We start from the raw sequence: 18,275 nt of genomic DNA, 5'->3' as shown, positions 1-18,275 counted from the left end.
CATTATTATGAGTATGGGCCACCACACCCGGCTTCCATTTACTTTTTTGGGGGGGAGGGGCAGTACTGGATATTGAACCCAGGGACATTCACCTCCGAGCTACATCCCCAACCCTATATTTTTATTCTTTATTTTGAAACAGGGTCCCACTTAAGTTGTAGAGGGCCTCACTAAGTAGCTGAGGCTGGAGGTGAACTGTGATCCTCCTGTCTCGGCCTCCCAAGTACTGGGATTAAGAGCATGTGCAACCACACCCGGGTCCATTTACTTTTGTTGCGTGGACTGGACTAAGTGGAGAATTTACAGAGTCCCAGGCATGAGTCATAGATTTTAGGAGAATCAAGGCATTTCTCTCAAGATGCACACCAGAATAAAAAAACCTAAAAATTTGTGCTTGCAATGGTATTTATTTCATTTTGCACTGAAATTTTTAGAAGCTAGAAAAATACATACAATTTGCACCTGATCAATGTTCTCCAAACAGCCTGCAGGCTGTGTTCACATGCTAGCAAGATTTATTGCTAACTAACATGCCACACTAAATTGATATCAAGATATTACACATTTTCCAATAAAGAGGTGATTTTATAAATTGGTATAAATGCTTTGTGAGGATATAATTGTTGGCATCTTGTTAGATTTCAGTAGCTGGTAGAAAATGAGATGAGCTAGAAGGTTTACGGGAGGCCAGGGCTCATCAGATAAAAAGATCATCTTTGTTATCAGTCTAGAAAGTACGTTTACAATCTGAGAGCTAAACAGTTCTTTTTTAACAACTGGAACTGTGGTTATTTTCAGTTTTCCAACTAACTGCAGCTACTGCATAAGATTTAGCTAAAACACATTGTGAACCAAAGGAAAATGAATAATTCTAGAGGCCCCGGCCTTAATTTGTTTATTTTCCTAAAACTTTCCTATGAGCTGAAAAGTTATACTTCTATCTGTTACTTTTCTTATCTAAGCAAATCAGTTTCTTTTTCAGTGCCTACAGTTCTGAGAGTTTATAATTGAAATAACAGACATAAAATTCATCAGATGTTATTTAGTCTTAAAAATGTCACTTCAAGAACCTATTAAATCACCTTATATAATATTTCATGAATTCCATGGGTATTTAAATAAAAGATCTTGCTGGGCGTGGTGGCACACACTTGTAATCCCAGTACTTGGAAGGCTTAGACAGGAGGATGGCAGGTTTGCAGCCAGCCTCAGCTACTTAGTGAGAACCTTTTTCATAATAAAGAATTAAAAAATAGGGCTGGGGGTATAGCTCCATGTTAGAATGCCCCTGGGTTCAATCCCTAGTTCCACTGAATGAATGAATGATCTTTCTCTATAACTTTCAAACCATTTCTCAAAAACCATTCTGAATATACAAGCGCCTTCTGTTAAAACTATGAAGTTATCACTGGCAAGTCCATTCTTTAGTTATACATAAAGAGACACAAAATGGAGGAAGGGTGCAGCCCCTGCTCCTGACCTTCTAGAAATGACCAAGAATGTGCCATCATACCTAGAACTCAGGCTTCTAGATTCTAGCCTTCACCGGGGTCATTCCCATAAACTGTGATTCATTCTTTTCTAAGCAGACTTAGAGCATGGTACACCATAACCCAACATCTTAAAAGATTTACAACCCTCACTGCAAAATTTGACTTAGCTAAGTCCACTGAAACCACTGTGCAGCAGGCTGAATAATAACATTCAGAAAATGTCTACTTCTTAATGCCCAGAACTTGTATGGTACCTTACACGGTAAAATAAACTTGCAGATATGATTAAAGACTTTGAGATACAACAGGTAACCTGGATTAACCGGGTAAGCCCAATTTAGTCAGAGAATCTTTAAAATCCTAAAGCCAAGCCGGGTGTGGAGGCACACGCTTGTAATTCTAGTACTTGGGAGGCTGAGACAGGAGGATCAGAGGTTTGCGGCTAGCCTCAGCTACTTAAGCAAGGTCCTCCACACTTGGTGAGATCCTGTTGCAAAAAAAGAATAAAAGCTGGGGATGCAGCTCAGTAGTGGAATGCTTGCCCATTCATGGATTTAATCCCCAGTGCTACAAATAAAATAAAATAAAATAAAGAATAAAAAATAGCCTGGGCGTGGTGGCACACGCTTGTAATCCCAGCATTTTGGAGGCTGAGACAGTAGGATCGTGGTCATGGTTCACAGACAGCCTCAGCTACTTAGCAAGGTCCTTTGCAACTCAGTGAAACCTTGTTTCAAAATAAAGGATAAAAAATAGGGCTGGGGGTATAGCTCAGAGGTAGAATGTCCCTGGGTTCCATCCCTAGTTCCACACACACACCAAAAAGAAAAGAAGAAAAAATAGGGTTGAGGGTGTAGCTTGGAGGTAGAATGCCCCTGGGCTCAATTCCCAGTACTACTATTACTACTACAAATAATAATAATAATAATAATAATAATAATAATAACAACAACAACAACAACAACAACAACAGATGAAATTAGACCAATAAGAAGAGGAGGAGGAGAAGATAATTAGACCTGGCAAGGCACCACATTCATTAGTAATGAGTAAGCTGAAATTATCTCCTGATATGACACACAAGGAAATACACAGTAACACCTATGTGGTATTCTTGCCAGAAATATTTACCCTGAATCTAACCATGAGGATACAATCAAATATTAACAAGACAACCAGCCTGCACTCTAAAAATAGCAATTTCTCAAGAGGTCAAAAAAGAGTGAAAAGTATTCTCTAAGTAAAAGAGATCTCACCTGGTTCAATCCCCAGTACCAAAAAAATAAATAAGAGCCAGGTGTGGCACACATCTGTAATTCCAGTACTTGGGAGGCTGAGACAGGAGGACTACAGGTTCAAGACCAGCCTTAGCAACTTAGTGAGGCTCTCCACACCTTAGTGAGACCCTGTTTCAAAATAAAAGAATAAAATAGGGCTGGAGCTCCATCTCATACCACAAAAAAATAATAATAATAATAATAAAAGTAAAGGAGACCAAATGCAATGCATAAACTATGAGTGGATCCTGGATCAAATGGAAAAAAGTCAGAAATGACATTTTAGGACCATTCAAGAAAATATGGACTTTTAAGTAATGTTCTTGTTTTACTGCTAAATTTTTGCATGAGAAAACATTATTGTGGTATACTAGAGACTGTTTTGATATTTAATTATTTAGGAATAAATATTATAATGGTTGCCATTTATTTTCAATTGAGTTCAGTCAAAAAATGTGTGTGCGTGCGTGCGTGCTTGCGTGTGTGCGTGCGTGTGTACACTGGTACAGTAAGCAGAGGGAAAGAAAAACTTACAAGGTGTTAACAATTGGTGAATCCAGGTGAAAGAAATATAGTGTTTATTGTGCCACTCTTTCAGCTTCTCTGAAATATTATTATATACAAATTACAAAGTTAAGGGGGAAGAAACATCCTGACCCCCCTCTGCTGCCTACTTGCCCCAGATCTCCTCATATACTACTAAGAGTCTAATAAAACAGCTGACATTCTTCAAACAACTCACTTTCTCCCACCAGTAGAGCTTATTTTTGGCAGTTTTTTGTCTTGTTCTGGTTTGGTTTTGGTTTTTGCAATATCGGGATGAAACCCAGGGGCATTGTACCTCCTACACCCCAGCCCTATTTTTTTAGTATATTTATTTATTTATTTATTTATTTATTTATTTATTTATTCATTTATTTTGTGGGGCTGGGGATGGAACCCAGAGGCATTTGACCTCTAAGCTACATCCCCTGCCCTATTTTTTATTCTTTATTTTGAAACAGGGTCTCACTGAGTTGCAGAGGGCCACCACACCCGGCTGTCTTTTTATTTTTTGAAATAGGGTCTCATTGAGTCGCGAAGGGCCTCGCTAAGGAACTGAGGCTGTCCACAAACCACGGCTATTTGGGGCAGTTTTATTCACAATTAAGAACTCGAAGCCGGGCGTGGTGGTGCACACCTATAATCCCAGCATTTGGGAGGCTGAGAAGGAGGATCACAGTTCACAGCCAACCTCTGCTACTTAGTGAGGCCCTTTGCAACTCTGTGAGACCTATTTCAAAAAATTAAGAATAAATAATAGGGCAGGGGTGTCGCTCGGAGGTAGAATGCTCCCAGGTTCCATCCCCAGTACCACAAAAGAAAAAGAAGAAGCTCGATAGCTAAGATAGGGTTTCGTTATAAGACAGAAGCAAATATATGACATTAGAATATCAGTTTTGGAAACAAGTCAAATAGCAAATAGGAACTAATTTTTGATGTCTTTATTACTGGATTTTAGTTTGTGCATTCTTAACTCCTCTTACTGTGTAGTTTCTCTTACCCTACAAAATTCTTATGCTCTCGTTTTTTGAACTGCACTGTTCCTGTTTAAGATCAGAGGAGGTCATACGCATGGCAAGAAACCATGGGCAAAAAAAAAAGAAAACAGGACTGGTCACATCAGAAAGGATGACAGAAAGTGACATGTCCTGCCTGGCTCCCAGCCCAAATGAATGTAACATCACAAGCCCCCCTCCTTCCTGTGGGCCTCTCTGCTCTCCATATGGCAGCTTAGTGACATCAAAGAAGATGGAAGAAATTATCTAAGTTCATCAGGCTAGTCCATTCCTTCCCTTGAACTGTGGAAGAGTCACTGATATCTCAATTACCTCCCCTGCAGATACCTTTCCCCCTGCATGCTAAAATTGGGCAATGCTTAAAAAAAGTAAGAGGAGTGAGTGTACTGGACTGAGGACTAACAAAATAGACCTCCCGGGTGAGGTGGACAAAAGCTAAAATGTTTGTATACCTACATCAATAATACTGAGGAACAAAAATTGAACTTGTAAATAAAATTAAGTTGCAATTCTGAACCACTGTCTAGCTACAGACAGGAAAAAGCCCAGCATGGTTTCTGTGTTATGCCTATGCTGTTTCTAATAGAAAAGACTCAATCAAGCCAAAACAAACATCTGTTCACCAGTTAGGTTTGTTAATGAAACAAAATAGCAGCTGGTTTATCAAAGATCAAAAGTGAAGCAAATTAGGGAAAGGATGTATGAACAAAGTTGGTTTCTAAAAAATAGTGGCTAAAGAATCTTAAACCCACTTGTCAAATTAACACAAATCCTTCCTGGATTTTGCTTAGGCCACTGATTAGTATTTATTTTGTGTCTTTGTAGAGACCAACCTCACAGTTTAAGTCTGTACCATTTATTCTGAAACTTTGTATCGTTCATTTTGAAGATCTGTTAAAATATTACCCTTCATAAAACAAAGCACATTTATATCATAAATTATATCCTGCTAATTAAAAGGTTCACTTAAGTAAGGAAAAAATAATATGAACTTTTTGAAGATTTCTCTGAAAGTGGTCCACTCCCAAGCAGAAGCATCGTAGGTCATTTCACAATATCCACTGCCACACGTATCTCCTTTTCTCACACATATAAACTTCCCTTACCCACACACACAAAAACATACTTCCCTCAGAATCCTGCTAACACAAAAAGCCACCAGAAAATTACATGGCTAACTCATTTGCTAACTTTAATTAGGCAAGCTAATTGATGTTTATGGACCCAGAAACAGTAGCTCTCCAATCTACTCCAAAAACCTTGATGTGAGCACAGAAGCACAGCAGCACCAAAGCCACGGTTAGTGCAGAGAAATGAAGTAAGTGCATCAACAACAAAGAGCCAGGAACCTTACGATCCAACTCTGTTACTGCAATGGTAAAATATCACATTTGCTAGGTATTAGAAATAGCATAAAGCCGGGCGCGGTGGCGCACACTTGCGATCCCCGCGCTTGGGAGGCAGAGACAGGAGGATCGCGCAGGTTCAAAGCCAGCCGCTCTGGCTTAGGAGACCCTGTTTCCAAATAAAAATATAAAAAATAGGTATCTGGGAGTGTAGCCCGGATGTAGAAGGGTTTCCAGGAGCCCCAGTACCACCAAAAATAAATAAATAAATAAAATGTAACAATGTAAAAAAAAAAAAGAAAAGAAGAAAGAAAAAAAAGAAAGAAGGAAGGAAAGAAATAACATATAGGCCAGGCGTGGTGGCGCACGCTTGTAATCCCAGCCATGGGAGGCGGAGACAGGAGGATCAAAGCCAGCCACACTGGCTTAAGAGACCCTGTTTCCAAAAATTAAAAAAGTATAAAATAGGTCTGGGAGTGTAGCCCGGAGGTAGAAGGACTCCCAGGAACCCCAGTACCACCTAAATAATTAATTAACTAATTAATTAAAAATAGGGCTGGGGTGTCGCTCAGAGGTAGAATGCCCCTAGGTTCCATTCCCAGTACCACAAAATAATGTATCATTTGTTACAACATAAAGTGAAAGGGCAAGTAAAATCTTTTCCATTCAAGATATAATCAGAGCCATGTGTGGTGGCTTGTAATCCCAGTATTTGGGAGGCTGATACAGGAGGATCAAGGACAGCCTCAGCAAAGAGTGAGACTCATCAACCTAGCAAGACCCTGCTTAATTAAAAGAAAAGAAAATAGGGCTGAGGGTGTAGCTCAGAGGTAAAATGCTCCTGGGTTCAACTCCCAGTACCACACACACATACAAAAGACACAATCAGAATAAATTGTAAAAGCAATACTTAACTGTTAAATAGCTTCATAACTATTAAACAGCCAGGCATGGTAGTACACACTTGTAATCCCAGTACTTGGGAGGCTGAAACAGGAGGATAGCAGGTTCTCAGCCAGCCTCAGCAACTTAGTGAGGCCCTCTTTCAAAATAAAGAATTAAGCCAGGTGGGGTGGACACACTCTTATAATCCCAGCATTTGGGAGGCTGAGACAGGAGGATCGCAGTTCGAGGCCAGCCTCAGCTACTTAGTGAGGCCCTCTGCAACTCAGTGAGACCATGTTTCAAAATAAAGATTAAAAAATAGATCTGAGGGTGTAGCTCGGAGGTAGAATGCCCCTGGGTTCCAACCCCAGTATCGCAAAATAAATAAAAATTTAAAAATAGGGCTGGGAGTATACCTCGGAGATACAATGCTCCTGGGTTCAATCCTCAGTACCAGGGAAAAAAAAAAAAATAGCTCAGAGATAGTATGCCCCTGTGTTCCATCCCCAGTTTAAAAAAAAGAAAGAAAGAAAAAAACACTATAAAACATATAATATTTTGGTGTGTGTGTGTGTGTGTGTGTGTGTGTGTGTGTGTGTACAAGGGCTACTAGAGATTGAACCCCACCCTATTTATTTTGAAACAGGACCTCATTAAGTTGCAGAGGGCCTCCCTAAATTGCTGAGGCTGGCCGTGAACATGCCATCCTCCTGTCTCAACCTCTCAAGTACCGGGTTGCAGGTATATACAGTACTATACCAAGATAAAATACAGATCTTCTTAGCATCTAAAGTATCACAATAGAGCTGTTGTTATATGCCAAAGAGGTATACTGATACAAGGGTGAATTCTTGAAAGTTGTTGATCCTTCAGGAGAAAATCATGGATGGTAGAAAAAGAATTACAGGTATCAAACACATCTAAGATAAAAAGAGTTAAAAAGATCATTTAACATTCACTTGAAAACCAACAGTCTTCTGACATTACTACTTTTACAAAGTCTATTCATTGAAGTCTAGACAAGTCCTATGTTGATAACTGCTCTGATGTAGAACAAGCTCTCCTGCCTCAAGTGCAGTACAGACTCACACACTCTCCATTTCATCTTTCCCTCGACCCAAGCAAGTGTGAGACAGTCCAAGTGCTCGCTGCACAACGCCTGACAACCGGCACTACCTGTTCACAAGAGGGTCTCAGCCCCTGGGCTCTTCTGAACAACTTCTGGAGCCTAATTAAAACATGAGCTACAATTTCTCCCCTTACTTGGCCCTGGACAGCAAGTATTTGATCCACCTGATCTTTCGTATTATAATAGGTTTCTGTCTGACTTTAGTGACTCTAAAAGTGACTTTTATCCATAGCAATTCCAAAATTCAGGTTGTTTTGAAGAGTATATTTTATAATATTTAGGGCTTAGTCCGGTGTGGTGGGACATGCCTGTAATCCCAGTACTTGGGAGGTTGAGAGAGGAGGGCTGAAAGTTCAAAGCCAAACTCAGCAATTTTAGCAAGACCCTCAGTAATTTAGTGAGACCCTGTTTCAAAATAAAATAGGAAGTCAGGCGTGGTGGTGCACATTTGTAATCCCAGCATTTGGGAGGCTGAGACCGGAGGATCGCGGTTCGCGGACAGCCTCAGCTACTTAGTGAGGTTCTCCACAACTTAGTGAGACCCTGTTTCAAAATAATCAAAAAACAGGGCAGGGGATGTAGCTTGGAGGTCAAATGCCCCTGGGTTCCATCCCCAGACCAACAAAAAAATTAATTAATTAATTAAATAGCCAGGCGTGGTAGCATATACTTGTAATCCCAGTACTAGGGAGGCTAAGACAGGAGGATCACAGGTTTATGGCCAGCCTCAGCTACTAAGTGAGGCTCTCCACAACTTAGTGAGATCCTGTTTCAAAATAAAAAATAAAATAGGGTTGAATATGTAGCTTGAGTAACCGGGTGTGGTGGCACACGCTTGTAATCCCTGCGCTTGGGAGGCTGAGACAGGAGGATCACAGGTTCGAAGCCAGCCTCAGCTACTGAGTGAGGCTCTCAGCAACTTAGTGAGACCCTGTTTCCAAATAAAATATAAAATAGATCTGGGAGGATAGCCCGGAGGTAGAAAACCCCTGGGTTCCACCCCCAGTACCACCAAAAAAAAAAAAAAAAAAAAAGAAGATGTGGCTTGAAGGTAGAATGCCCCTGGATTCAATCCCCAGTACAGCAAAAAATAAAAATAAAAAAATAAAAAATAAAATACAATAAAATAAAATAATGCTGAGGGTATAGCTCAGAGGTAGAGTGGCCCTGAGTTCAATCTCAAATACCAAAAGAAGAGCCAGGCATGGTGGCGCACACTTGTGATCCTAGCATTTGGGAGGTTGAGACAGGAGGATCACGGTTCACAGACAGCCTCAGCTACTTAGTGAGACCCTGTTTCAAAATAAAGAATAAAATATAGGGCTGGGGGTGTTGCTTGGAGTGTTGCCCCTGGGGTCCATCCCCAGTACCACAAAATAAACCAAATACTAAGAAAAAGAAAAAATTAGGGCTTTATCCAATTTTCATTTAAATACACATACCTAAGCACCTTTGAAAAAGGTGATATCTATAATACAGAGGACACCAACCCAAAGAAAACCCAAGAAAGTCACAAAAAGAAAGAGTCAGACTCTATAATTGGTAGACAAAAGAATATATACATTTTTGCCAAAAAGCTTCAGAGTCATCTGAGAGTATGACCGATTCCCTGGGGCTGAGAGACTTCTGGAAACCTGCCAGGTCACAGAACAATATGGTCCTTCACAAAGTGCAGGCTACTGGAAAAGTCCCAGGGACAGACGAGGAGGCTCTGCTCTAAAGCAGAATAATGGGACTAGAAAGAGGAGACACAATGGAGAAACGCTAAGATAGGGCAATCTAACAATGGAGCTATCTAACCTGTGACATTTATACAACATGAGAAACTGATGTGGGGTGTATATGTATCTTCTATGTATGAAAATAGCTCATACTGTAACACTGCCGAAAACTGATAAAACAAACACCCCTCAAACTCTGATAAAAACACCCTTCAAACTGAACAACTGAGCCCTCCAGCATCATGACAAGTGAAAACACCAAAAGGCCTATTAAGTGTTAGCTGTGTCCACCTTACAGGACACCAACTTAGAATAAGGCCCCCATATTACATTCTGCACTGGAAATACACCAAGATGTGACGATTATTATTTTCTTTTTCTTTTTCTTTTTTTTGAAATAGGGTCTCACTGAGTTGCAAAGGGCCTCACTACATAGCTGAGGCTGGCCATGAACCACAATCCTACGGTCTCAGCCTCTCCAATGCTGGGATTACAAGCGTGCGCCATCATGCCTGGGTAATTAATGAATTTTTAGAAGACGGTCTTAATAAAGTGAAATATTAAGTACTCTGTTTAAAACTGAACTGATTGAATAAAAATGCTAAAGCCCAAAAGTTCAAGTAGAGCCATGCTGCTACCAAGTGCTCGGTGATAACTGAAGTCTCCCTTAGAATACTTGACTTTCTAAAGTCCTCGTAATCTGACCTAATTGAGCTTTTAATGAGAAACGCTAACACCATCCTTCAGGAGTCCCCTCACCAAGTCCAAGATAAAGTTTTATCATCTGTGGTTGAAGTCATTTCCATACCACCTCACCAGAGAGAGCTTTCTTAAATTAATACACAAAGCGCGTGCTAAGGAGCCTGTGTGGTAATATCCAATTTGAATTCTAGACTATCAGAAGATGTGCAATTACATTCCAGAAAGAAGGGACACTTCTCCTTCATCTTGCATTGTGTTCCTCCTAGCAGTCATGCAGGGGAGTAATGATGATGTTAAACCTAATTAGACACAGATTTACTACTTCCCTTACTGCTTCCCATACTGCTAATATTATAAAAAAAGTACCTGCTTTAAAATCTGTAATAAGCTCATTGCAACCACCAAATTTCACAGGGTGGAAATCTACTTATTGGGGAGAAAAGTGCTTCTAACCATTTGAAGAACTGGAAAGGAGACTTTTACTGTTAATGAAAAGCCACCACTGTTGAGCAGGATACTGCCCAGCAGAAATGAGCTCTGGAGGCAGGCCCTCTCACTTGCCAACTCTGTAAGTGACCTCGGGCAAACTGCTTATGCTTTGAGCCTGGTTTTCATCCATAAAATAAGCAAAATAATCTTCCTCCCTCACAATTACTGTGACCAGTAGACAAAAATGCAAAGTCCTTGGGAGAGTTCCAACATCTAACACTTATAAAACCTGAGTTATTATTTTTACTATTTTCATTTTCTTTTTTACGACTAAATGCAAATACTCAAAAGTAACCAGAATAACAACTACTCTGAAAGACAACAGTTGACTAACTTGTAGAGATAGCTCCATCTCTCAACAGTTTCCATAAAATATCATAAATTTTCTCCCACAATGCAATCAAGAACAATGATAACCACAAACACATTAGAAAAAGTCTTATATGCACAAAACTTTAATGTGATCAATGCACTTATATCCAACATTAGTAGCTTAGGCAAGAATAATCAAAGTCTAACAATTAGCATATTATGGTTTTCCAATAAAAACAATTTCCAACAGTACAAAAAATGTTCACATTGGCTATTTGAAACTTTAGACCTATCCATGAATGTGAAGAAGCTATATACCTTGACCCTAGAAAATAAGGGGATACATCACATGTGAGTTTACATTCAATTTCAAGGGATCTGTGGGATTCCTACACCAGTACATCCATGGATTCCAAATGAAGACTCTATTTGCATTTATTTAGTAAGCTTAGGTAGTTTTAAATTATTTACCACTTTTTTAGGGGCTTGGGGAGTTGGAAATTGAACCCAGGGTCATTCTACCTCTGAGCTATACCCTCAGCCATTTTTACTTTTTATTTTGAAACAATCTCACTAGGTTGATGGTCTCGCTAAACTGCTGAGGCTGGCCTTAAACCTGTGATCATCTTATCTCAGCTTCCCAAGTACTGGGATTACAAAGCATGTGCCATCATACCTAGTCTATTTATTACTTTTAATCTTTAATCTTAAAGGGCCATATATCATGACATAATTCAATTAAAACTTTCAAGGGAAAATGCTGTTGTTGCCTGGTAGGGTGGTATCCAACTGCAGTCCCAGGACTTGGGAGTCTGAAACGGGAGGCAGTAGGTTTAAGGACAGCCTCAGCAATGTAGCAAAACTCTCAGCAACCTTGCAACAGATCCTGTTTCAAAACAAAACTAAAAACAAGGACTAGATATGTAGCCTGGAGGTCAAACACCCCTGGGTTCAATCCCCAGTAGCACAATATATAAATAGGCTGGAGATATAGCTCAGAGGTAGAATGCTCCTGGGTTTAATCCCAAGTACCACAAAATAAAGTTGAGCATGGTGGCATATGCCTGTAATCCTATTACTTGGAGGCCGAGAGAGGACAATTGCAAGTTGGAGGGCAGCCTCAGCAACTTAATGAGACCCTCAGCAACTTAGTGAGATCCTATTTCAAAATAAAAATAAAATACAGCTGGGAGTTAGCTCAGAGGTAGAATGCCTCCAGGTTTAATACCCCCAGGACCAAAACATTAAAAAATAAATAAATTTAAAAACAAAAGAAATATAATTTTTTCCAGTACTTGGATTGAACCCAGGAGCATTCTACCTCCAAGCTATATCCCCAGCCCTTTTTATCTTATTATCTGGAAACAGGGTCTCACTGAGTTGCTGACAACCTCACTAAATTGCTGAGCCTGGCTTTGAACCTGTGATACTCCTTCCTGTCTCAGCCTCCCAAGTAATGGATGGGATTACAAGTGTGCACCACCATGCCCAGCCAAATTATAATTATTTGATCAAACTAATCTTCAAATTTCATCAAGTAAAAATTCTAGGACACATTTTCTCAGCTTTCCTTGTTAAATTATGATGCTAACTGGACAATTTTAAAGATCAGCATTATATGCTGGGTGTGGTGGCACACACTTGTAATCCCAGTACTTGGGAGGCTGAAACAGGAAGGAGGACCACAGTTCACAGACAGCCTCAGCTACTTAGCAAGGCCCTTTGCAACTCAGTGAGACCCTGTTTCAAACTGAAGAATAAAAAAATTAGAGCTGGAGTGTAGCTCGGAGGTAGAATGCCCCTGGGTTTCATCACCAGTACCGGGAAGAAGAAAAAAAGGTCAGCATCATAAAAAGAACAGTAACAATTGCATGCTAAGCAATAAATTACTCTGTTCTCAATCTTAGACACTTTCAGACATAAATTTTTTCTGTAGACTAAAAATACTTTTGTACAGATGCTGCCTGAAAAAAAAAATATGATAAGGTTAGCAAGAAATGACAGGCAAGGTTAAAGAGAAAGATAGGAAAATTTGCTGTGATTCCTCTGTCAAAAGTAAAAATATCCTTGGATCACAAAATTATTGAAACATACTACTAAATTGGCTAAAGCTGTCTGAATTAGTCAATGTACCTAATACTGACAAAACCTAGACATATCTTAGGATAATATGGGGGGTTTTTTTGTTTTTTTGTTGTTTTCTGCGGGTCTGGGGATGTAACCCAGGGGCATTTGACCTCTGAGCTACAGCCCCTGCCCTATTTTTTATTCTTTATTTTGAAACCGGGTCTCACTGATTTGCAGAGGGCCTCACTAAGTAGCTGAGCCACTAAGTGGCCAGCCTCAGCTAATTAGTGAGGCCCTCTGCAACTTAGTGAGACCTTGTTTCAAAATAAAGAATAAAAAATAGGGCAAGAGGTGTAGCTCGGAGGTTGGATACCCCTAGGTCCCATCCCAGACCCCCCCCCCCAAAAAATAGGGGTAGGGGTGTACCATCCCCAGTACTGAAAAAAAAAAAAAAAAAGAATGGGGATTGCTTACACAAATACAACTGCCATCAATAAATAAAAATATTGTATAAACTGGGCATGGTGGTACACACCTGTAATCCCAATATTTGGGTGGCTGAGACAGAAGGATCACAGTTCTCAGACAGCCTCAGCTACTTAGTGAGGTCCCCCCACAACTTAGTGAGACCCTGTTTCCAAATAAAGAATAAAATATAAATATAAATATAAATATAAATGTATATATATATATGTGTGTGTGTGTGTGTGTGTGTGTGTGTGTGTATGGGGTGTAGCTTGGAGGTAGAATGTCCCTGGGTTCAATCTCCAGTATATATATATATATTATATATATTAGTGCAAAACTAGTAAAATACAAGTACAATTAGAAAATACTTTCTAGATTTCTACTAAAGAAAGGCAAACCAACTCTTTTACACTGTTGGTGGGAGTGCAAACTAGTTTAGCCACTGTGGAGATTCCTCAAAAAACTGGAAATGAACCTACCATATGATCCAGCTCTACCACTCCTGGGTATTTTTCCAAAGGGGTCAAAATCAGAGAACTACAGTAACATATGCATACCCATGTTCATAGCAGCACAATTCGCAATAGCCAAAATATGGAACCAACCTAGGTCTCCATCAACAAACTAATGGATTGCAAAATTATGGGAAATACACACAATGGAATTCTACTCAGCAATAAAGAAGAGCAAAATCATGTGATTCTTAAGAAGATGGAAAGACCTGGAGAGCATTAAGTGAGATTGCCAAGCACAGAAAGAGAAGGGACATGTGTTTTCTCTAATATGCTCAAGCTAGGGAGGGACACCAGAGGGACTCCAGATAACGGAGAGAAAACCTCAGCAGAGCCAGAAAGGAGGGGCTGGGGAGGAAGAAGACTGAGGTTAATCAATGGAAAAGCTACATTTGAATATGTGTATGCATGTGAATATAACATTGTTAACCTGGACACTCAGTAATGGGAGGGAGGGAAAAGAGGAAGGGGGGTGCGCCACCAAGTACTGTGTGAATATATGCCATGTCAACATGATCCACATTATGATGTGAGACTATAGTGAACCAATAAAATAAAATTCAAAAAATAAAAAGTAAAAATAAAAAAGAAAGGCAAACCACCTAGCCCTACCCAGCTTCTACAGCTGGGCCTATTTCAGCTAACGCGCCAAAGGAAACAGGGGCCACTCAAGAGTTCATGACACCTAAAGAGGAAAAGCAAGTCATGAGCAAAGATTTAAACCAGGCATGGCAGCGCACACTTGTAATCCCAGTACTCTGGAGGCTGAGACAAGGGGACCACCGGTTCAAGGACAGTCTCAGCCAATAGTGAGACTCTCTTTAACCTGGTGAGATCCTGTAGGGCTAAGGATATAGTTCAGAGGTAGAATGTCCCTTGGATCGATCCCCAGTACCACACACACACATACAAAAACACATAGCTTTAGCCAGGCATGGTGGCACATGTCAGTAATCCCAATACTCTGGAGGCTGAGACAGGAGGATTACAGGTTAAAGGAGAGCCTCGGCAATGTAGTGAGACTCTCAAAAACCTATTGATACCCTGTTTCAAAATTTTTTAAAAAAAAACCCAGGCATGGTGGTGCATGCTTGTAATCCCAGAATTTGGGAGGCTGAGACTGGAGGATCACAGGTTCACAGCGAGCCTCAGCTACTTAGTGAAGCCCTCTGCAACTTACCGAGACCCTGTTTCCAAATAAAGAATAAAAAAAAAAGTAGGGTTCAGAGGTAGAATGCCCCTGGGTTCAATTCCCAGTACCAAATATAGAAATAAATATAGAAATAAAAAAGGGCTGGGGTGTAGCTCAGAGCTAGAACGCCCCTGGGTTCAATCTTTAATACCAAAAAACAAAAAAAAAATAAAGGAATAGAAATCTATAAATTCTTCTCTGAAAATAATAAAGGAGGAAAATGCCTTTCTTAGGTTTCAATATGTGACTGCCTTAAAGAAAGAAAATTAAAGTTATCTACCTTGGTTACTTTCAGCATTCACCAATGGATTAGTAATTAGTTTTTAAAATACAGCATATGCTGGGAGTGGTGGTACGCATTTATAATCCCAGTATTTGGGAGACTAAGACAGGAAAATTGCAGGTTTGTGGCCAATCTCAGCTACTTAGTGAGGCCCTCTGCAACTTATTGAGACTCTGTTTCAAAATAAAGAATAAAAATTAGCAAGGGGTATAGCTTGGAGGTAGAATGCCCCTGGGTTCCATCCCCAGTTCCACAAAACACACACACAAAAAGAAAAAACAGCATGACTATCATGTTAAATGTTTGTCCAACCAATGAGAAAGCATTTGTAAAACAATACATACTGCAAAACAATATGTATATATCTTAAAATATAAAAGCCTGCTATAAGACAAAATATTTTAATTAAACTGTACTCAAAACTCTTGTCCATATAAAACTTAAACTGTAAAAGCAAAACAGCAGCGTTCAGGTTGGACTGTCATTCCTGTTTCACTTACCTGGTCTTTCTCATGGGGCAGAAGGCTGACGGGTGGGAGTGAGGACGGGAAAGCACTGGGGCACTGGGGCGCCCCTTTGCCATCCAAGCTCCCATAATTGACCCTGTACTGCGGTCCATCTTTGAGTAACCTCCCGTTGTTGACAGCGCGCTTGGCCCCCAGTCGCAAGCGCTGCTGGAAGGCCGGGTTGGTGGTGGTGCCTGTGAGGTCACTCTGACTTCTGAGATACTTCTCTATGTTTTTCAAGGAGGAGCCATTTGGTTCCTCAAGTCCTTCAATTGCTCTTCTTAAGAGTTTATTCCAATCCACGTTGCGTAGATCACTACACGTCCCTCTAGATGCCTTGGTTGACTTAGGAAAAGTGCCTGGTTTAACTGATGAAAAGCGCCCTGGGTTGTCTGGGTCCTTATATGAGGCAAGGCCTTTGTTGGTGACTTTGAGGACTGAGCCATCCTGAACACTGAGCTCCAGCTGTTCAGAAACTGTCTTCTTGTCCAACCCATGAGATGTGCTGACTGCATGGCAGATTCTCTCTTCAGAGGGCCTTTGCTTTTGCTTTTTTATTTTCTGTATAGCTTCAAGAATCCACTCTGTATAAAGTGGGTTTGCAAGTTTTACCATGGTTGATAAATGACTTCTTCAATACATAAGTTACCCATAGAGGTTCTCCTTGTATTTAACAGAACTTGTACAATTGAAAGTCGTTTACAATTCAACAAATGGGCAGAGTATTCCAGACCATATTCACCAACATCTTAAAAACATCCATCCTTAAGTAACTCAAGAGGACAAACAAGCAGTGTTGATAGATGTCTTACTTAACCGAAACACAAGACTGCTTTCCGGTGAAGAACATCTTTAACTAGGAAATCAAGACCTTAAAGGACAAAAAGGAGAGAGAAGAGTCTTAATAATAGAACTTCTAAAAAGAAATTAAAAGATTCTTTAAGCCAGGCATGGTGTCACAGGCTTGTACTCCCAGTACTTGGGAGGCTGAGACAGGAGGATCAGAGATTCCAGAACAGCTTCAACAAGTAGTGAGATTCTCATTAACCTAGGGAGACCTTGTTTCAAATTAAAAAATAAAATAAGGCTGAGGGTGTAACTCAGACGTAGAATGCTCCTGGGGATTGAACCCCCAGGACTACAAAAAAAGGACTCTTAATACTCTTAATATTATTTTTATAGATGCACAATGACCAAACAAGTAATGACAGATAGATATTGTGTAACACAGCCACAATGACTATTTTCCAACTAGAAACTGGGTCGCAGTCTGCGAAGGAGTTTTAAGACTTATCACTCATCCACATGAAGTCACTTATGTGGCATTTAAGAGATCACATCTAAATTATACGTTTAATGGATTAGCTTTATTGAAATTAACAACATTTTACTGAAGTGGTCCAAAGTGATGGTGCATGCTTATAATCCCAGCATTTGGGAAACTGAGACAGAAGGATCGGGGTCCAAGGAGAGCCTCAGCTACTTAGTGAGGCCCTTTGCAACTCAGTGAGACCCTGTTACAAAATAAAGCATAAAAAATAAAGCTAGGGGTGTCCCTCAGAGGTAGAATGCCCCTGGGTTCCATCCCCAGTACTTTAAAAAAAAAAAAAAAAAAAAAGAGCCAGGCACAGTGGTACATACCTGTTATCTCAGTATTTTGGAGGCTGAGACAGTAGGATCAAAGGTTTAAGGCCAAAACCTAGCAACTTAGGGAGATCTTGTTTCAAAATAAAAAGTAAAATGGCCTAGGGGTATAGCTAAGTGGTAGAGCACACCTGAGTTCAATTCCTAGCACCACAAAATTAAATAAATAAGTAATAATGCACCAATAAAAAATTTAAAAAAATAAAAAATAAATAAATAAGTAATTCTGATTTGGGCTCTTCATTACATTTGCCACGTTTCACACATAAGAAAACCACGATCAACCAAAGGCAGCCTTCTCCAAGCCCTCCAGTTCCTTATCTCCACAGTCATGTGACCTCCAAGCACTGCCTTCTTTGGTTGTTCACCACTCTGGCTAATGTCCACCTTGAAATCTAGCAGTCCAGACCTTCTTCAGTTATAAATGCAACCCCAAAGTACAGGAACTTTCTCAATAGCCTGCCACACTGACCATGCTACATGCAGTCCAACTAAACTGCCCAGGTCTTTTTTTCAAAAATGCTGCCAAACTGAATCTTTCCATCCTTTCCTTTCCTTGCACAAATTTAAATGCTAGCATTTCAAATGTATTACAGCTCAATTTCATCTTGGTTTGAGTTTATCTCCCAACTGCTAAAGATTGTTTTGAATCTTTAATCTGTCATCTATGTCATCTGCAAATCTAATAAA

At 40.0% G+C, this 18,275-nt stretch overlaps 1 protein-coding gene across 8 annotated transcripts in view; it reads right to left on the bottom strand.

Annotated features, from left to right (window-relative positions):
• KAT6B (lysine acetyltransferase 6B) overlaps positions 1 to 16,556 on the bottom strand; it is a gene marked incomplete at both ends in the record, with an annotated part of 190,722 nt that extends 174,166 nt beyond the window's left edge. For 6 of the 8 annotated variants that reach the window (XM_080693974.1, XM_080693975.1, XM_080693976.1 and 3 more), the window contains one exon: positions 15,936 to 16,556. In XM_080693974.1, coding sequence (XP_080550100.1) covers positions 15,936 to 16,556 — 621 coding nt within the window. The remainder of the gene's footprint in view (positions 1 to 15,935) is intronic. The other 2 variants (XM_080693980.1, XM_080693981.1) reach the window with 1 other exon arrangement.
• Positions 16,557 to 18,275: the final 1,719 nt, after the last annotated feature.

The sequence above is a fragment of the Muscardinus avellanarius genome (genome assembly GCF_963383645.1).
Source record: "Muscardinus avellanarius genome assembly, chromosome: 4".
NCBI classification, from domain to species: Eukaryota; Metazoa; Chordata; class Mammalia; order Rodentia; family Gliridae; genus Muscardinus; species Muscardinus avellanarius.
Note: the sequence above shows the minus strand (reverse complement) of the source record. Positions and strands in the feature narration are given on the sequence as shown.